General features: G+C 37.1%; 1 protein-coding gene across 1 annotated transcript in view; it reads left to right on the top strand.

Annotated features, from left to right (window-relative positions):
• Positions 1-22,589, top strand: part of LOC138701530 (zinc finger protein ZFP2-like) — a 581,888-nt gene that overhangs the window by 35,930 nt on the left and 523,369 nt on the right. The window contains exons 2-3 of the mRNA XM_069828529.1: positions 14,696-14,875; positions 20,782-21,275. Coding sequence (XP_069684630.1) covers positions 14,696-14,875; positions 20,782-21,275 — 674 coding nt within the window. The remainder of the gene's footprint in view (positions 1-14,695; positions 14,876-20,781; positions 21,276-22,589) is intronic.

Here is a 22,589-nt window from a genome sequence, read left to right as displayed (position 1 = left end):
ATTGTACACCAGTCAAACTCATTTCTGATTCTCTTCGATACTACGAGGGCCGGCCAGAAAGTAATGCTGCCTATTTTTATTCTCCTTAAATAAGTTGGTAATGTGAAAAATTTGAATTTTGTGCGATTCCTCAAACCTCCTTCTACAGTCCACTGCATTAACAGCTTCCCAAGTCAACAGATGCCAGCACTGCATCAGTTTAGAAAATGGCTGACACCAATGTATACATAAGACAGCATGTTGTGATAAAATTCTTGAATGCAGAAGATGAAACATCCATTCAGATTCATGAAAGACTGAAGGTTTATGGAGATGTAACAGTGGCTGTGAGCACTGTTAGACGATGGATTCGTTGTTGTATGAGTACAGAAGCTGAAGGGGAAACACCCGTGGCTGATGAAAACTAAAGCGGCTGGCCGGTGACTTCAGTGACTCCACACAACATTCAGTGAATTGACGAGATCATTCATGATGACCGCCGGATAACAACAGATGAATTGTGTCGCATGCTCTCCATCGGTAAAGGCAGTGTGATGGCCATTATTGATAAACTGGGCTACTCTAAAGTTTGTGTACAAAGAAGCAAGAAAAAAGTAGCCTCCAATCTGTTGCAGTGCTTCAGTGTGGAGGGGGAAAAGTTCTTGGCGAAAATTGTGACTCGAGATGAGACTTGGGTTCATTTTTTTTAACCTGAGTTCAAAAGGCAATTCATGGAATGGCATCACACAACGTTGCCAAAGAATAAAGAAATTCAAAACTGTGCTATCTACAGGGAAAGTTATGGCAACAGTCTTGTGGGATATGGAGAGTGTGATTCTGGTTGATTTTTGGAGCAGGGGCATATAATAAATTCAGTTCATTATATCGAAACCCTCGAGAAGCTTAAACCATGTCTTTGGCGAGTTCACCCATCAAAAGCTATGGCGGATATTCTTATTTTGCACGACAATGTAAAACCACACACCAGTCAATATACTATTGGTGAGATTGCGAAAATTGGTTGGGAAGTCTTGCCTCATCCACCATACAGCCCTGACCCAGATTTCCATCTGTTTGGTTTACTAAGGAAGCTCATCATGGGCATCACTTTGAAGATGAAGAGACCCTGGAAAATTCTGTGCTCCAATGGCTGAGGAAGAAGGACCATGATTTTTACTGTATTAGAATACATGCTCTTGTTTCAAGGTGGACAAAAACTTTGGAAAAAGACGGAGATTATATTGAAAAGTGTCAAATTAATCGTGAATGTTGTGGTATGTTATGTAAATTTCATTTAATTTTCTTGTAAATTAAAAGAGAAAAAAGATAGGCATTACATTCAGACTGGCCCTTGTATAAAACAGCATCAGTATATTCTTCAATATTAATTTCATTCATATTTTTTGTATATCATGTGCATCCTAGCCTAGCCAACAGTGCATTAGTTCTGTGTAGTCTATACTGTGTGTGGCATATGCATGCTGACTTACACTTCCTGCCTGGGATCTGCAAGCATGAGTGACGTCATGCGGTGGGTAGAAACAGTACTATAGTAAATGTTCGTGCATGCACACTCTCTGTTTTACAGACAAAGCTAATGGCTGCTATGCTTTCAGATGCCAGGTGACTAGTGTAAGTCAGTTTGGAAGCAATAAATTGAACACCAGTTTGGAATAAATTTTGTATTTTTCACTACATGGAATGAATGATTTATAGCATTACAGAATATGTTTATGTCCCTTCGATAGAAAGTGGAACAATAATTCTAAAGCTACTTTCAGTTGAAAAAAAAAAATTCTTCAATTTGGGCTCTTTCTTCAACAGTTCTGCCATTCCTGTATTAACTCCTGACATACATAGTGCACCATCTGAGGTTACACTGCACAGATTTTCCTATTAAAGTTCAGTACTATTCAGTAGCTTTTAACACCTAATCAAATTGTTATCCTTATCAGTCTGCTAATACATGCCTGCTTACAAGGAGCCATTGTCAGACCAATATTACAGATGGAACAGGGAATTTTTGAGGTGAAAGTACATTGAAAATAAAAATACCCGTGTTTCAGCTTTTTCTCCCATAGACCTCCGTTTGGCCTGAAAGTGGATGTAAGTCCTTCCATTGAAATCCAGTATGACAGCAACAAGCATCGAATCCCAGTCTTGAAGTTGCGTAAATACAGTCAGCACTTCCCTTAAAAGTTTTCACGCTACATGCCTGTAATCCACTAATACCATTTCCTGTGCATGCGCTGTGTAGACAGAGTGAGAATGAGAGGGAGAGTGAGAATACTTTTCAGGTTATTGAACCGTTATACTATACTTTGTGACATGTAAGACAATTCGCAATAAATACTGTTTGTGAAGCATAAAAATGTATATTAATTAATATATACTACTATCTTCCAGTTTCATGACTGCTTATGCCGTCTTCCGGAAACCAAACGCCAATCCTAACTATTCATCCACTGCTCTGGTGTCAAAATTCCTGGAAGTCATGGCAGTCTGTACTCCTTCTATCCATGTCTTTGCTGGACGACCTCTTTTCCTTCTTTCTGTCGGTATCCATTCCATAATTTGTCGTGGTAGTCGTTCCTCTGTCATTCTCTTTACATGTCCATACCATTGTAGTCTTTTCTTCTCTATAATGTCAATAATGTCTGGTTCTTCCTTTACTTTCATAATTTCTTTTATCTGTCTATTTTTTACTCTTTCTTTTCTCGATTTCCCTGCTGATCTTAAAACATCCATTTCTGTAGCCAAAATTTTATTTTGTTCCCTTGTAGAAATTTGCCATACTTCTGTGCCATAGATAAGAATACTTTGAATTACTGTTTTATAAATTTGCAGTTTCCTGTTCGTTGTTATATGTTTGTTCCACCAAAGAGAATTTAGAGCATTAATTGCTTTCTTTGTTTCGGAAATTCTATGTTCAGTTTCTGTATTACTTTTCCCAAATCGATCTATTTTCGTCCCTAAATATATACAGTCCGTACTTGGTTCTATAATTTCTCCATTGTCTAGTTGCAATGGTTCCAACTCCTCGCCAATACATAAATATTTAGTTTTCTTTATATTTATCGTCAATCCCCAAAGTTCGTATTCCTTTTTAATTTTCTTGTTATGTATTCTATGTCCTCAAGATATTGTGCAATTATTATTTGGTCATCTGCATAATTGAATGATTGATTAATTAATATAAGAATTCATATTATGTATATTAATTAATGTTTTTGAATTCTGCATTATGATGTTACATAATGTGTACATGGTCATTAATATAAGGCATGAAAGAAGCACAAAATATAATACACTAGAAAATATGTCATGACCTGTATTTAATCGATTAAAGACGGCGCTTATTCCGTCGGATCCCGGCCAACCAGTCACTCATAACGAGTGCACCTCAGCACATGTATGGACTTCAGTCCTACGTTCATAGACATCTATGACATAGTGCAGAGGGCGGCCACTAGAGGGAACCCAAGAGTTGGAACTTAATCTGAGACGATTCTGTCCGACGCCGGGGTGGATATCTGGTGTGCCTTAGTGGATAAAGCATCAGCATGTAGAGCTGAAAACCCCCGTTCAAATCCCGGCGCCGGAGAGAATTTTTCTCCGTTCCATTACTCTTTCATTGTATTTGGTAAGCTACGGTGACTAGATTTGTATTGCTGTTGTTCCTGTAAAATAGTGTATCTATTAGTGGTTTAGTGGTACATGTAATAGCTTTTATGCCCAGCATTGTCATGTGGAAAAAAAGAATTCTGTACTCGCCATGTTGATGGGAGTCCTTTGTTCAGTGCACCAGGACTGATAAGGGAGTCGCAACTTCCAACCTATAAGGATGTGATAACACATTTTCTTGGATCACACAATTAAAAACAAATTAGCTGGAAAACACCCTTAAAAAAAAACATCACTCATGCAACTGACATCAAACTTAGTGAGGTTTGGAAAACAGCATGTCTTCCTACCATCAACAAGTGTAGAGTAGTGGAAATGTTAAAATTGTAGCATAGTAAATATCAGAATATTCTCATCGCACAAACAAAGTGGGTCAACCCCAAAGAGGCATAAGCAGGCTTTTATTAATAAATTTCAAAATTTGTTTGATATATGCGCCAGTAAGTGCTCGGATCCAGCAGACCTCTATGAATGTTAAGTAGGACAGTTCTATTGGTAGAACGATCCTTTTTTAAAATACCAGAGAAATAAACAAAATATGATGGTAATATTGACATTATTTAAGAGGGAAGAAAGAAAAGTGAAGAGGCTCATTCACCATCAATCTGAAGAAGTGCGACTTCGATTTCGAAAAAGAGATAAACAGACATCAGTTACAAGCTCTTAGTCTTTGCCTTCACACCACTCGGAACAGCAGTCGAGCAGTGCGGATTCTGACTTCGAATCGAAGCCTTCTGCTTCTCAGGCTTGCTTGTCTCTACCAAAATTTCCTTCAGAAGCCTTCAGGACAGGCATGTCGAGGAGAAACGTGGATCTAATTGCAACAGCCGCAATGCCAGGGACAGAAGTTACAGATCTGCCATGTCACACTCAGGCTGTTGAAAAATGTGTAAAAGTGGTAACTGATGCAGGTAAATCAGTGTGTGAACAAGAAGCTACAGATTGCTACATTCGAGCAAGACTGCGATCAAGAAAAGAAATGCCTTGTTTCGAAATGGAGTCTGACTATTCAGTGTAAAACAAACAGTTGACACCACAGTACAGTCAACTCAGTTTACAGTGAACCTCTGCAGACCAGCATATTTTGTTCACTATATCCGAGGTTCACTAAAACCGAAGTGTCTGTTTTTATACTGCTAACGTTGCTATACATACAGTATTAATGCCCGTTTCAGACAGACCACGTTCAGTATCAGTACTAATGTTCACTGTATCTTCCAACTTAAAAACACTTTACGCTTTGACATCCTGATGTTCACAGTTCGAAACTTGAATCTAATCTAGCCATGTATAATCTTTTCGCTGTAAGAAAAATCCTAATGTAAACAATAGCACGTGACTGAAGTGAGGCTTCATTGGCCACTGTTTGGTGCCATAGATTCTCAGTACGTGTTCCCGCCTACTGTTGTACATTCTGTTTCTTGTTAAATATTTCCCGTTACTCATCCAGTAGGCCTAACCTCACTACTATGCATTCGTTTGCTTAGGAAACATTTACTTTATAATTACTGCAATTAAATTATCACATAACTTATTATATACCTTTAAGACTATTTGTTTTCCCGCTTTTGAGAGGGTTTCCACTCTTATGATTAATAACCACACACACCGAGGATACAGAAGCCATACTATGACAACTACGAGCTCAAGTAACGCCAGCTTGTTACAAGAACAGACTACCGCGGTGTTACTTTTGGTATTCATCCGTGTTCATTGTACATAATAATATATAAAAATAGTTTTTCTTTTACATAGCATTTTACATATGAGTGAAGTTATATGTTTCATCGTATTTAACAACTAGAATTCAATTTTTTATTTTTAAATAATACAAGATTATGGTTTCGAAATACGAACTATATTTTCCTGCGTCATGTGAGTGTTTCGACTAGGAGCCAATCACGAGTATGACAACAACGTGCTTATGTTTACATTAGGATTTTTCTTACAGCGAAAACAGTGTAGGTAGTAGATACTGACCGATTTCACACCTCTTCCCACTAGAGGTATGCTACTGTGTACTTGGCCTTGAAATTACCCCGGGTTCACTTTTACAAAGATGCGGGAGGAAGTATTGAGGACCATTATACCACAGTCTAGTATATACAGTTGCGAAGCTTGGGGTGATTTTTTGCATTTCTCGCGATAGTTGCTAGCCGCTTGGAGCGCTGTGTGTACTAGGAACAATAGACTGTGTCACTGGCATCGTGATCTAATACAGGCCGTAAGGCAGACCATGTGACTCGCTTAACCCGATCATGAAGGACGGCGTTTCAACCATGTACATTAATTGGAATGCATAAAAAGTAACATATATATTTCTCTAAAATGTAGTGTAATTGCATTAATAAAATTTAAAACAATGATTAGGAAACATTTCAGACATAATTCCTTGTGAGTTAAGGTGTAATATTATTTTTGGTGTGAAAATTTGTTCGTATTTGTAATAGACCTACCTGCCTTTATTTCGATTAAATATTGCGAAATTATTGTACATTCATTTATGCACGATCAATAATTTTCAGTTGCACCGCACGAATATTTAGATGTGTTGAAATTATTGGTTATGTTTACTGTCCCAGTTGCCCCTTTCTGTCTAATTTTAGAGGTCTCCAATGCCCTGCCATTCATATGGAAATATTATAGGTTATGTTTACTATATCTTATATTCCTAAATTCGCAATTATACATGTGCATGTCACGAAAAGGTGGAAAGAGTCTGATGAGGCGATAGTAGCGATCCTGGTGGCTAGCAACTATCTATGGATGCATATTTCAACTGTCTATGTTTGCATATTTAGTAAGTATTGAGCTTCGCTACTGTATATACTAAACTGTGATTATACTGTAATCCTTCTTGTATTTAGCTTTGGTCATCTACTATCTTTTACAAAAGAAAACACAATTGCTCTTCCTATTCTTCTATTAACCTCTTTTAAAGGAGTCAGCCTTCCTTTATCCCTCACTGCATACATTGTTATCTTTAACATGTTTCAAGCTGTCCAGGAAGCTGAACAAATCCTTTGTCTTTCAGTGCACTTAAGGAGTAGAAGGTTTGAGATTTTGTTCTGAACATATTCTTGGAAGTTTATAGGAGAAAGGGTTTCCTAAATTATCAGTTTGGCCATTTTAAAATTACATTTTCTTGGAGAAGTTTTAGGTTACTATAACAGAAGTGAGGGTTCACTATGAACGGAAATATTAAAGTACTTTTTAATGTATGCGGGTTGGAACCATTGATTTAGGTTCACCTTAGCCAAATGTTCACTGTAACCGAATGTTCACTATCACAGAGTTCACTATATCCAGAGCTGACTGTACCACAAGTCACAACTTTTCCACGTGAGACACCTTCATTAAAAAAAAACACCTAATGTACAGTGGCAAATACAAATACAATATGCTTTCTTTTTTCTTGTAACAGTAACTAGTGCAATCATTTAAATGCGAACTTTTGAGAGTTGTAAAGAATTATATTACAGCAAAATGACTTCAAATCTGAGTTCACAGTGCTAAAAAATAGACAAAATATGAAATTCATACCCCCAAAACATGAAAAAATGTTAAATTTTCTTAAAATATTAACATATCCTAATTCAGGAAACACGACGCGAAATTAACATCTGTTAACGTTGCCAACCTCAACACGAGCGAGTCTGCTACAAATGTCCAGAAATTCAGCTACAAATACCAAAATTAAGTTTCACTCAATTACAGAAGATGTCATAAAAGCAAATAACAATGATACATACTGTAAACCCCCCTCCATTTTAAAAGCTGGCTGGCTCTTCCCACACACAGTGACACTTTGTGCAAAACATTGTAAACATTGCATCAATGAAAGTCCAATCGTAAAGAGCGGCACGTCTGGGGATGGTTTAGAGCAGTGTTCCGCAACCTTTTTCTATTCACGGCACACCCTAGACGGGCCTAGACTCAACATGGCACACCAAAATGTTAAGCACCTCAAAAACATAATGTAACTCTTTTAAAATAATTACTTAATGTAGTCAAACATTATTATTATTATTATTATTATTATTATTATTATTATTATTATAAAACAAATAGACTTTCATTTATTAATAATTTATGAACTTCACTGATTAATAATTTATGAACTTCACTGTAAAAAATACACATTTCTATTACTAATTTTAAAGTAAGCTGCATACACGTGGCTGATGCATGGTGGAATTGTTGACAGTGCAAGCCTCTTTTCTTCATCGATGGATTTGAGTCTCTCCCTCTTTGATGTTTTAATTTCAGTTGACGTCAAGAAGCCCACTTCACACATATATGTAGTTGAAATTGGCAATAACATTAACTTCCATCTTCGAGATAACCGGATACTCACTCCTTATTGACAACCAAAATGTTTCCAAAGGCACTTCGAGAAGTTTTAATGTCAGTATTCTGTTTTTAAATCTGCCAGTTCCTCTTGTACGAGTATATTATTCGGAAGATTGTTTTAATCCACAATGAATGGATCACGAACCCAGTCGAAATCTTGAACACTCTCTCCAAAATAATTCTTTAACTTCTGCTGCAAGATTACTTGGTGTTCTTTAAGTCTATCAACACTTCAGTACCTTCAGCAAAGGGCCATACAGTTGAGAACATCTCAAACCACCAATTTTAAATAATCTGTATCCAAACAATTCAGCTTATTCACAAATCCTTGAATCTCATCCATAATAGTCAGAATAGGTATTTTCGTTCCTACCTTGGATTTCTCTCTTAAGCTCATTCAAGTGTAGGAAAATATCGACAAAATATGCCAACTTAGATACCCGTTCATCATCTGCAAATTCGCGTACTCATACCCTTCAATAGCAAAAAATGCAAGTACCTCCTCTTCAAGTTCCAACATTCGCTCTAACACTTTACCTCATGATAACCATCGCACTTCTGTATGTAGTAAGAGTGTAATGTGCTCTGATCCATTTCCTGACAAAACGAAAAAAAGCCTCGTATTTAGGGGCCGCAGTTTGATGAAGTTCACGACTTTTACTACTTCGTCCATCACAATTTTCAGAGGAGATGGCAAAGACTTAGCAACAATGGCTTTGCGGTGAATGAGACAGTGGTTGCTCCGTGTGTTAGGATTTACTTCATATACTTCAGCCATGAATCCTTTCATGGCCTGTCATTGAAGTGGCTGCGTCTGTACAAACTCTAATGCAATCCTCTCATGTTAATTCATTACGGACCACATATTCATTAGTTGTACGAAATATTTCTTCACCAGTAGCTCGCTTGGGCAGTTTTTTGCAAAAAAAAATTACTTGCAATTACATCCCCATCAATGTACCGAATGTGGGAAAGAAGTTGTGTGTGACCGCCAATATCGGTGGACTCGTCGGTCTGAAGTGACAACTTCTGACTGCTCTTTTTTTTCTCCTTCATAATGTCTTCGATGTCACTGAACATGTCACTAACTCGGCGGATATGTAGGTTCACGCGCATGTAGGTTTTACGAGATACCGAATGGGCTATATGCAAAAATATATTTATGAAAACAATGTAATTGTAATTTAATTGAATTTAAATTTTATCAATTTCTTACACTAATAGGTAAAAGTTCGCGTCACATCTCTCACCTTGTGAAGGCATACCATGTGCTGCGGAACACTGGTTTAGAGAAAGCATTTATTCTTGAATAGTGAATAGAACCAGCAACCAATGCTACAGATTTAAAGTTGAAATGCGGTGGTGTTGGAGGTATTATTTATTGTGCGTAAGGTCGGTTTATTTTTGTTGGGTAGGCTGTGCCTAATAAAGACTTCGTCTATTGTGGGCAAATCACAACTATTTTGTCAGTTAAAGTAACAGGACTACTCACATAGCAGGAAAATAAAACTAATAACATCAATACTTCCTTTGTCCTAAATGAGGGTCGTGCTGTTCAGAAATCAGTCTGTATGTTATATATAATAGTACATACATAAGTGTTCTGCCCAAGTGGAGGTCTTTCACTGCAAACCCAGCATATACAGTGCTTTATTTCTGGTGGAATATGCTGGAACGGCGTTCTGGCACCTTTTTTTTTAATTATTTTTCATAAAGGAACTGAGATATGTGTTAATAATTATGGTTTTTGACTTATAGTTTGAGCTCCGGTTAGGCCTTGAAGTTGGATGAAAAGAAGGTTGAAAAAGACAACATTCCCGTACACTGAACAGTAATCATCCCCCCCCCACCCCGCGCACGCGTGATTTTTTTTTTTCTCGTTCTTTGAAGACTGATGAAAGTGCTTCAAAAATGTCTGAACAGATTTCTAAAAGAATTTTGGAACGTGACTTAACATTATCCTAGATTTCAAGTTACACTGCCAATAACACGAATTCCAATTATGGGAAGAAAAACTCTGTATATGTGCATATAAAAATGGAACATCCAGCCTTAATTAAAGCAAGTTGTTGTGCACATGTTGTTCACATTTCATGTAAATCTGACATAAATGCTATGTCAATTATTGATATTGAGATGCTAATAATTAAAGTATTCAATTACTTTTCAAATTCAGCGAAGAGAGTTTTACACTTAAAAGAATTCTTTGAATTTGTTGACATTGAATATAATACTTTAAGATATGTGCCAACAAGATGGCTTTCCATAAAGTCTGCTATTCAAAGATTGTTGAGAAATCTTTTGGCTATAATATCTTATTTTGCATTCATTAAGAACAATTTTTTAGGCTCCTCAGAATCATATAAACAAACCCTTCTGATAGAGTTGCATCTAAATTTTTCATTACATTTAGCAGATATTTTCCATATGACAATATTGTCAGTCCAGAAAAAAATGATTATCTGTGAGCTATACCCTGTAATGAATAACCTCAAAATTCAACTCAAAGACTGCAGAAATCTTTCTTTTGTTACATAGTTCTTGAAATATTAAATAAGTTGGAAAGAGTTGTTTCCTAGAAAAGTTAAAGCTTCCGATTGTGAATATAAACATGTGTATGAATTTGTATTAACTATGTAAATGATTTGATTTTAATGATTCTAATGTATTTGCACTGATTAATTGTATAGCTAGCTATAGAAAACTCACCTCAGTTGAGTAAGATTTTAAGGTTAGTGGAGTCACTAGATTTACAGGATAAAATAAATATTGATGAAATGTACTCAGAAGTTGTTGTAATATAATTGTCAACTTGTTTCTTGGAGAGGGTGGTGAAGAACTAAAAGTCCCTCTAAGTAAAGCAATACCAGAGAGTGGGTGTATATGGTAAGTTTAATAGGCCGAGAAAAATTGAACACTTTTTAATAGTACTTAAGTATATTTCCATCTAATGCATACATGGAAAGAATATTTTCAGTGATGTCAATCAAATGGAAGAATGAAAAAAATAGAAGTTGTTTAGGTTTATAACATGAATTATTTGTGTACTTCAACTGTGATGAGAGTTGCAGGGAGTTTCACAAAAAAATATTGTTGAACAAAAAATTGTAAAGCATGGCATCTTCCAGTGTGAAATAATTGTGAAATGTACATATGTTTTTAAAGATTACACAATTATTAAATAGCTAGTAAATGTCTGCCCTTTTATTCATTATGGCTGTGTTTTTACCTAGAAACCGAAGTGTTCCTTATTTACCATTTGGAAATATGGCAACCCTATTTGTTTGTAATATGAAAATTTTACGAAATATTTTAAAATATACAAAAATAAAGTACCCCCATTTCGATTCTACTAATAACAAAACAAAATTATTCCCAATACTCTGCGATTAATAGTGTAAAATATATGAAAATTTCATATTTTTTCACTCTCTAGTTATGTCATTTCAAACAGATGTACGCAGATGTCATGACACTAAATATAGTATATAATTTTTAGTTGTAAATCATGTATTTATATGCCAACTTATTCATACTTACTGTGTCAAATCATTTGGTCAAAAGTCGTGTTTAAATCCATAAACATTTTAGGTAGGTGTTTGCTGCAAATCTATACTATAAGTGTTAGTCATACCTGGAATTGCTCTATACCTTGGTTACATTTTATAGCCTGTCTTAGTTGATTGTTGTAAATCATGCTTGAAGACATTACTGCTGATGTGACCAAGGGTGTACAATATAACTCTCTCTGCTTTTCCCAACACAACAACCTCTTTTCCCAACATAACTACACTGGATAGTTATTAAAAATCACTTGCGTGCATTTGTAGCAAAGGCATGAGACCTATTTGTTTTCACTAGGACCAAATTAGTTTGAAGCGTATCTTAATAACATCAGCTCTAGTTGATAGCTGAGAGTAGGTGAACATTTCAACGTTTCCACTGATACACTTAAAGGAATGCACTAATAGTGAATTGTGGGTGGGGGGAAAGGTGAAACTTCGAGGAATTTATTCTCAGCATTACCTTTGTACACTAATTTTATATAAATACAATCACGAAGCTAACGCACATTTTTTCATACAATCTGTAATAGCTATTCAGTTCCTTTACCATGTTGCAAATTACGTTTATTAATGTTCATAGTTATTCTGAAAGTACCAAATATATATATTGGTTGTTCCAATAAGAGTGTCACACTTTTAAAATGAAATAAATTGTATAAACGAAAGAGGTTTGTCTATTTAATTACTATTGTTTTGAAGCACACTTAACGCCGTTAAGTATGGAAGAGAATGTCAGTTAAGTGGCTGCCACAGCTTCATTGGGTTGCGCATATATGGGGCTTCCAATTTTGAATAACAAACATAAACCGGGCTCATTCTCACGAATGACGCATGTGATATTGTTCCTTAGGTCATTAACTGTTTCTAGCTTGTTGTTAACATAACTCCATAGGGTAATCCAGCAACGTTAAACCACATGATCTCGGGTGCCAGTTAACATCACCATGCAAAGTGATGAAGCCTCTGAACTTCTCCCTCAAAATGTCGACTGTTTTGTGAGCCGTATGACACGTGCCATCTTACTGAAACGAGACATTTCTGAGATCTATATCTTGAGGCAAAAGTTATCCCTTATCATAGCCCGGTATCTTACACACACCACACACTTCATGTAATGCATGGCAAATGGATTACTTTTTTTTAATAATACATTTTAATGAGTTTCTGTGCGTTGTGGGATGGTATAATGTTCCATGATTATTTGTCAACAACTTAACCATGGCAATAATATGAATGTTATAGCTTCATTAACATGGCAGCAGCCACCTGCTTAGCTTGGTCGGTAAAGGCGCTTGCCTGTGGTCTGGAGTTGCGTTCGGGCACAGGTTCGATTCCCGCTTGGGCTGATTACCTGTTTGGGTTTTTCCGAGGTTTTCCCCAACTGTAAGGCAAATGTCAGGTAATCTATGGCGAATCCTCGGCCTCATCTCGCCAAATATCATATTGCTATCACCAATTCCATCGACGCTAAATAACCTCGTAGTTGATACAGCGTCGTTAAATAACCAAGTAAAAAAAACATGGCAGCTGTTATATGTTAAAAGTAGGACACGATTAATGTAACATTCACCCAAATAAGATGATAAACTTCTGTTTTCTGAATTGAATACCTTCGTATTCTTTACTTTAAAATCCTAACTGCAGGACATTTGTCTTCAATTATACATTGTACAGTTTTAATAAATATATGTAGATAATTTTCACACATTAGACAAAATAGCTGCACATGTATTGTATGTTTTCAATGTATTTGCTTTTCTGAAAATCGGCAGTTAAAGATATGTTAGTAATTTGTCCTGAGACTCTGAAGAGTCATTGTAAACATTAAAATCTTACTTTAAACCTTCGGAATCTAGCTATGGTTCATCTGTTTGTTCTACATTATGAAGAAATTCGTCAGATTTTTTAAATTGAGTGCCATGTGTGTTTCTGACTTATTTGTTTTAATAATAATAGTTTGGGAATGCGCACACTGTGCTTAGATACGGTTATACTATCTCCTGTATTGTTTCCCTGATAGATTTCACACGCTTTCTACACTCGAATGTGATATCTCCCACATTGGACCCCGCACAGTTCACAGATACACATTTCGCTTGCAGAATGGTATCTCTTGGTTGCACATACTCTGTGATGATATCCGTGCGTCGCTAGCCCTGTGGTCAGCCATCTTGTGTCGTAGCCGGCATTCATCCAGTCTCGCTGTATCATTGCATTCGTTGTGTAGAAATCCTCTGTGATCTCCTTCCGTTTCTGTCTTCTTTCTTCCACTACTTTCTTGTAGCTCTCCGTGGCTGGTAGCAGCATCCTCAGTCTTAAGTCTTCCAGAAAGAACGTTTCCCGTGCTAACTCGTATGCGTAGCTTGACAATGAGTATTTGGAGAGTCCGAGTGCCCTCTTCAAGTATCTTGATTTTATACTTTCCAGATCTCTCATTTGTTTTTCGCTTAGATATTCCCATATCATTTCCAGACCGTATGTGCAGGTAGGCCAGGTTTTAGCTTCAAAAAGTTTCATCGCTGAGCTCATGGACATATCTGAGAGATTTCCAATACTGTTGATGCTCCTTATTGCGGCTATTTATTTCTCTTTTAAGTGCACAGCGAATGTCATCCCTTATTTGTTTTAGTAAAATTATTATATTTCATATCAATAATTCCCAGATGAATTGATTTATAGAAACAGAATAATAGTTATGGAGAAATTGCTATACACAAACGACATAATCAAAATCACTTTTTTTTTTTGGTGTGAAGTATGCTGACAACAAATCTCCAAAATGATCATCTGACTGATAACTGGCTGACCCCAACAATTCAGAATACGTAATAAACATGAAAGTGTATTTCGTCTCTTGCAATAAAATATACTACCAGATACATTATATGTGAAAGTAAGTTAGGTCCTAAGCCAGTGATTGTGCAGATTGGATAACGAATCCCTCATCATACAAATTCCTTTTACATCGTCACATGTGAGTTGAGGGTGAGAAGTGTGGATTTCGTGAATTTTAATTGCACCAGGTCTCTCTTTTAATGTTAATATTGTTACTGGAAACGTTAATGCAATAGTAAGAAACTAAACTAAGCATGACACTGTAATTTTTGTTCCAGGTCGCACGTGATGACAAATTGCCGAAGAAGATTTGTGATGAGTGTATGTTTAAACTGGACAGTGCATACCAGTTTTATAACACAACTGCAAATGCAGAGAAACAATTATTGCAATGGCTTGGTGAAATTGCTAGTGACGACAAGAAGAGTGTCCCCAGCAACACGATAGAGACTGAACAGGTAAATAACAAATGTAAAGGAGGGAGGATGACAAATGGTAACGTCTTGCCTAGTAATCATAGAAAGGAGGTCTTTTAACACCAGAGGACAGCAAAATCAAATATGTTTCATACCTAGCATGTAGTATAAATATGATGTTGTGAGGGTACCTGAGTTTGTTAGTTGATACATTATTTCCTGTTGATATTCCAAATGATGCTTGCTTCATTTTGAATTGTGTGTGAGTCTTCTAAGTGGATACCCCTGTAATTACTGATATTCTGGTATTCTTTTCTCACATGATTCAAATGTTTGATTCACATTAATTTGAAAGGATTTTTGTAATATGGGTAATGTGTTCGAAGTCTTATAATACTTATTTAGAATCATGTTTATTTATTATGCCCAACTCTATACTATAAATCTCCCCCTTCCTCATAAGTACCTTTGTCTCTCATGTTTGAAGTCCATAGCCATACAGTTACCGTTACAATTTTATAAAAGCTTGAGTTCCTTTTGTTGTTTTAGAGGCGTACCTTATAGTACCCTAAGTCCATTAGTATTATTTAAACTTTTAAGAAATGTTCTCTTTCATATAGCTAATATAATATGTTATGGCCCATATATTGGAAATGAACTATATTGTGTAAATATTTATTTTTTCTGCGAGTTTTCATATCATTGTTGATTTAGATATTTATAAATATGTTTTTCTAGTACGAATGTGATTAAAAGAGTAAGGTAACAAGAGTTCTCATAGGTGACATATTTGCCTTTTGTTCGAATTTTCTACCAGGACTGCAGCAACACACCACAGCTTTATTATGCAGCCATTAGATGGTGCATATGTTGTGTCAGACCTTCGCAATATCAGTTGTAAGATGGTTGTGCACATGGAAACATGGTCAAACGTGGAATTGCATAATGTGATCGATTTTTTGAGTCTGAAGGGCACCTCCCCAGCAGAAATTTGTCAACTTGTTGAGGTGTACAGTGTGAATGTCATATCACAGAAACAGGTGTGGACTTGGTGCACTGAGATTGATAACAGCAGGACAGATGTGAAAGATAACCAGTGATGCAACTTGCCAAACACATCCACCATAGATGATGTGTGCCATTTTGAAGGTCTGGTTCAGGGTGACTGTCTCATTTGGCTAAGTAACATTGCTGAGGAACTCAACATCTCAGTGGGCAGTGTGCACACTATCATTAATGAGCAGCTGGGATACCAAAATACATGTTCATGGTGGTGTTAAGAAAACTCGCAGAAAAACAAGAAGCCACTGTAATGGAATTCTCTCTCATGCACTTGATGCAGTTTCATGAGGAAGGAGTGCTGTTCCTCCATTGCATCCACTGAAACTTGGGTGTATCATATGACACTGGAGACATAGCAAGCATCCATGTCATGGAAATGCACATCGTCCCCACCTTGCAAGGAACTCAGAACAGCTCCATCCACTAAGAAAGTTATGGCGATGACCCAAGAATGGGTTTCCTTATCATTGAATGTCGAAACTAAACAATCTTGAAAACTTGCATTTTATAGTAATGGAAATAATTCAAAGAAAATTTCTTGACTAAAAATTGTCCACTAGTAAGTAAAACTTTTCTTTGTATGCCAGGATGCTTCTCTTGTAGTAGTATTGTGGACGTGTTCATATGTCTTTGTTTTGTTTTCTGTGGGTTAGTTTTTTTCATGGTTTTGTAGGGTTATATTGGATATGTAAATACCTCCGGACTCAAAAGTGTTAATATTTTTGCTGTGCTGACATTGAAATGCAGAGGTGGCTGCAAAGCTTGCAAGACCGTCATATGGTCCTTATGAGAGAAAGGAAATTCATTTTTAAGCTTTACAGTGTTAATATCATTTCAGTTTTAAAAAATATACAGTACACACATTTTTTTAAACTTTTGTAACAGGAATTGATAACACTATTCTTAAAGCTGCGTACACAATAGGTTACATGTCAATGGAATTATTGTCTGTTATGTGTTTTTGCATACAGTAAATATTTCGATATGGTGATACAGTTTTGTACACATTTAGGCCTATGTCAATAGTTGAACATATCAAAATGCTTAAGTAGCTTCCGTAGTTGGCTTGCATAACTGTAATAGCTCATCAGACTCTTTTATCACACAGACATCAGACTCTTTTATCACACAGAAATCCCATAAATTCCGAGTCTTCAACAAGGAGTGCAATATGTAAAATGTGAGTGACCGAGCCTGCTAATGTAGCAAAGCAAAGTAGTGCTATGCAAGTCGTTCTGAAGTGAATATAAAGTGAGGTGAAAGAACTGATTAGAATGGATCCCACAAACTTAAGGAAGAGCATTCATGTAATTAATAAAAAGTTAGAAGATGTACAAATGGAGTATAACATGTTGAATAGGAAGGTGAAATATTTGGAAGAAGGGAAAAGGAAGAACAATTTAATGTTTTTTTGGGATAGAAGAGCAATAAAAGAACAGTCATGGGAAACATATGATGTGTTAGTGAATGTTTGTTGGGTTTTATTGAGAATGGGCAAGTGAAGGAGGCAAGGAGGTTGAGGAGGGGTAATAACAGATCTATGTTGGTCAGGCTGACGAACTTGATGATTAAGGAGAAGATTAAGCGTAATAAGAAATCATTAAAATACTCCAACATTAGTATTGAGGAGAATTTTGAGTATGAAGTGAGGTGCAGAAGACAGGTTTTAGTACCCTCTTTGAAGGTAGGAAAGAGTACTGGACATTATGCGAGATTAGTCAGAGACAATCAGTGGCATTCGATGTGGAATTTTGTTGGGAAAGTTAGAATAAGTCGGAAATAGATGAAAATATAAACGAAAGAAAAAGACTAGAGATAAGGGAGAAAGTAAGGGTATAGTGAATAAAAATTCACTGAAAAGTAAGGGTGAAGTTTCAGAAGAATACAAGAGAATGCAGAGGAAGAAGTTTTGCAGAAGACAACAAGTTCCATTCAGGTGTCAGGTGCTAGAACAGTGACCCCTCATGTGTTGCCAACAGCAGAAAGAAGAAGAGGGAGTGACGTCAGGAGAGGAATAGATTCATGAGTGAGGTCAATAAAGATGTCCTCCCAAGGCCACGTCTGAAGAGTCCTCCCAAGGCCACGTCTGAAGAGAGGGGTATCAGGAAAATGAAGAAGCTAGCAGAGATTTTTATGATGTCAGCAAACATGTCCAGGAAGATTTAGGTCAGCTAATGAAGATGAAAAATGAGTCCAGGAAAGAATATAGTGGAGAGGGGAAATAGGAGGGGTGATGAAAAGAATGGGAAGTACAGAGAATGTGAATCGAACAAGTAGTGAGAAAAGAGTGGGTAATAGTAAAGAAAAGCCAGTATATAATCTAAGGAAATTGTGTGTCAGTGGGGGGGAAATAGCAGATGGATCTATATAGTGAAAAGACGCAGTGAAGTAATAGTGATAAATGGATCATTCAGTAATTAGTGGCAACATTTGAATTAACAACAAAGAAAACATTTTGGAACAGTTACATTGTTGCAGTGCTTAGAAGTAATCTCCAACATGAAGAACCTGCCTCCACACCTCAGGGAGACGACGGATACCATTCACAGCATCTTGTTGTACTAATCTTCGAACAGACTTCTACTGCTGCTATAATTGCCTGTCTGGTTCTATAGTGAACTCATTTTCGCAAAAAAGGTCAAAATCACATGGGCTCATATCTGGGGAGTATGGAGGATTCTTCAGAATTTCCCAGTTCCATCTGCGAAGTAAATTAACCACAGGGGCAGTTATGTGAGAGAGATCACCATCATGTAGCATAATAGGATGAGAATTCAGGAGATTTTGATGTTTACGACACACAGCTGGTCGTAAATGGTGTTCCAGAAAGTAACTGTAATATGCACCATTCACATGATTTCCCACAGGAACTGAACGAGTGACAAGGACACTGTCAAAATCATAAGCAACAATGAACATTACTTTAAGTGGATTCTGTTTTTGTCGATACTTTTTTTGGCTGTGGGGAGTCATTGTGCTGCCACTCATTTGATTGTCTCTTCAATTTTCATTGGTAGCATCGAACCCAGGTTTCATCTAAAGTTATGATACGTCAAAGGAAATGCTCGCCTTTATGTCCATAATGTTCTAAGTGCAGTTTCGCTGTTTCCATTCTCTGGCACATGTTTTACTCTTCAAGATTGTGTGGAACCCACCAAGCGCAGATTTTTCTCATCTTTTAACTTCTTAAGTATGTGAAGAATCATACTAGGAGCAATTCCAACTTCCCTTGCTAGTTCAGTACAAGTCCAATAATGGTGTTCTTCCAGCAGTGCTCTGGCAGCATTCACATGCATATCATCACTTGCCAATTGCAGTCTGTCAGCTACACGTTTTTGATGAACATCTTCCCTCCCGTTGTGAAATGCACGTGCCACCTAGCCACGGTATGATAATGGTGAAGTGTCTCTATCACAAGCTTTCAGTAATGCTGTATGGCATTGTCGAGCATTCTTGACTCTTGCAATATGAATTTTAATGAAGATCTTTGTTCGTATATGCTAAACATTTTAGAGCACTATAGATAAGTCTACAAATTAAACTCACTACAAATATCTTATGGGCGGCCAGGTAGCTCAGTTGGTAGAGCAGCTGGCTACGGACTGAAAGGTCTGGGGTTCGATCCCAGGTGGTGACAGGATTTTTTCTCGTTGCCAAACTTTCAGAACGGCCCCGAGGTTCACTCAGCCTCCTATAAAATTGAGTACCGGGTCTTTCCCGGGGGTAAAAGGCGGTCAGAGCGTGGTGCCGACCACACCACCTCATTCTAGTGCCGAGGTCATGGAAAGCATGGGGCTCTACCTCCATGCCCCCTAAGTGCCTTCATGGCATGCTACTGGGATACCTTTACCTTTACAAATATCTTATAAATGAGATTATTGTCTTCAAACTCACAGATAAAACACATTAGATGCTCTTGTTTCTCATTGTTATCAGCTTGCATCATTTACCGCTGATAGCGCCACATACAAATATTGTTGGCTGTAAATATTGAATGACCCATGTAGATTATCGTAGTTTATATATAATAATATGGTAAGGATTAATGCTTAGGATAAGGAATTAGAGTATGTCAATAGGGATTTGGAAGTAATAAATTAAGAAAGGAAGAAAATAGGGGATAAGAAACGTGGAAATTATAACCTAATTAATTAATTGATATCAGTGAGTAATATAAGAAAGAATTAGACCGTTAAATGAAGAGGAGTGGTTTAGTGAAGTAGAGATGGAATTAAATAGTAATCATAATTGTTAGGAGTGGGCGAGAAAATAGATAATCAAGAGCATGCGTCAATCACTTAATGTATAATGTTGTGAATAGTGTAAGAACAGGTCTGATGGCCCAAATACAGGAATGTGAAGGAACAGGAGGACTGACTATCATATTCATATTCCAGAAAGTTGTAATTTCTAGAAATTTATTTTAAATATGTTTAATATTGACTATTTTTTTATAACTACATACGACAAATCTTTCTCCTAAGAATAGGCTCATATTAAATATGACTTGCACAGCTGTCACCTTTTGGCAGAACCATCTCTTGTGCAAGTCTGGTTTTTCAGGTAAAGCTCCCTGTGAAGCAAACTTGAATAACTTCAAGAGAAAAGTAGTTCCGGGGCTGGATATCGATTCCAGGACCTCTGGTTGAATGTACCAGTGCTCTACCAACTGAGCTACCCAGGTGTCGAGTGGAGTTCCTGGGTAGCTCAGTTGATAGAACACTGGTACATTCAACCAGAGGTCCCAGGATCGATACTCTGCCCCAAAACAATTTTTCCCTTCCAAGTTATTCAAGAACCATCTCTTGTTGAAATGAAACAAACTTTCAACAAATGCTGTTGGAACTGCGTAGTGAAGCATTGTTTTGATTTGCTGTGTTGTCCAGTTGGTGTTGAAAGAGGAGGCAGTAGAGCAAGACCAAGGATCAGAATTGGCCAAGAATTTGACTCGAGTAGAGACTGTTTTGGCAGACGATGATAGGGGGGGAAGTGATGATGAGGAGGAATCTGAAAGTGAGGACGAGGGTTCGAACAGTGAGGACAGTGGTGATGACGACGGTGGTGAGCCTCCAGGAAAGGAAGAAGCAGAGTCTGAAGACGAGCCATATGAACCTCTGGAACCCACAACGTTTGTCAATGTGTCCCTTGCGGGTTGTGATGAAGCAGGTCCCTCTGGCATTCAGCAGCAACAGCAGCAGCAGCAGCAACAACAACAACAACAACCACCACCACCATCACTGGGTCAACAGGCAGCACAGGCCTCTCAGCAGGTTCAGCCATCAACTCAGTCATCTCAGTTCCTTGCGCCGGGAGCACCGTCCACAAGTACATCAGCAGCAGCTACAACAGCAGCAGTGGCAGCACCCACATCAGCCAGTGGGTGAGTACCAAGTTTTATTTTTTTAAAGTGGATTCATGTGTATTCTGTGACCTGCAGTGCACCATTACTTCTCATCTACTGCCTACTTCACAAACATTCAGAGCCCTAAGTCTCGGCCAGGGTGTGCAAGTACTATAGTGTTCAAAATTGTCACATTGCAGTCTGCCCTAGAAATTACATTGTGGTGGTTGCCTGTTGGCATTGAATATTTGAATTGTCAGTGATTTCATGCAGTATATGAATGAACGAGCTGGCTTCTCAAAAACTAAAACTTGAAACATTGCATCTATGGAGTAGTATATAATATGCATTTGAATTACCACCACATCTTAAGAAACAAAGCATTATAGTCTAATAACGTACAGAAATGAGAACTTTTGTGTGTTCTTTTTTCGTGAAGAGGTTATTTTTTACATGTAGCAGTTACAATTTCACTTTCCGGAATTTTTCTTTAGAATACTATTAACCACATTCCTGTTTTGTGGAATATCTTTCGTTAACAACACAATATTTTTGCCAAAGTCGTAACGGAATGCTGGCAAGTACTGTATTGAGAGCGAGAGAGAGAGAGAGAGAGAGAGAGAGAGAGAGAGAGAGAGAGAGAGAGAGAGAGAGAGAGAGAGAGAGAGAGAGAGAGAGAAGGCTTGACCTAAGGGTGACAGACTGGTTAGAGTGCAGGATAATTTTGGCTAAGGCAAGGGGTTTTTTCCTATCATAACTCCCATAGTGGTGAGGTGTCCCCATATTTGATGAAGGCAGCTGAAGCATGATGCTGGCTACTCACCTTGATTAGAGGGTAAGAGGTATTCAATAGCTCTACTTCTGCTGTTTCCAATGTATTCTGTTGCGTGTAAGAAAACTGTTATAAAGATTTTTCTTATAACACAGGAAAAATAGGATAAAGAACTTTGTAGGTAAAAATCTGAAAGAGGTTGGAATTCCTGTTTTTTCCTTTATTTGTTTTGGAACCCACTTAAGTTCATGCAATGAAAATATTGCTTAAAAGTTCACTTCATTAACCTTGAACTTGACTATCTCTTTTCCCCTATATTGTTACATTTCAGTACAATTGGAATTATTAAGCTGATATTTTTTTCTAAATAATTGCTGTAGGCCTACTAAAGAAATGTATCACATAAATTATTCAGAAAAGGAATTGGTTATATAGGAAGAACACAAACCATGCTATTGTGTTGTGTTGGTAAATACATTCGTTTGTTCTGGTCTGTATATGTTAGAAGATTCTAGTCATAACTTCAAAATTTTGTTGCTTTAGAAGGATTGTAAATATTCGAGACTTTTTGAAACACTAAT

This window comes from Periplaneta americana, chromosome 6, assembly GCF_040183065.1.
Source record: "Periplaneta americana isolate PAMFEO1 chromosome 6, P.americana_PAMFEO1_priV1, whole genome shotgun sequence".
Taxonomy (NCBI): domain Eukaryota; kingdom Metazoa; phylum Arthropoda; class Insecta; order Blattodea; family Blattidae; genus Periplaneta; species Periplaneta americana.
The sequence above is the reverse complement of the archived record's forward strand: the minus strand, read 5'-3'. Positions and strand labels throughout refer to the sequence as shown.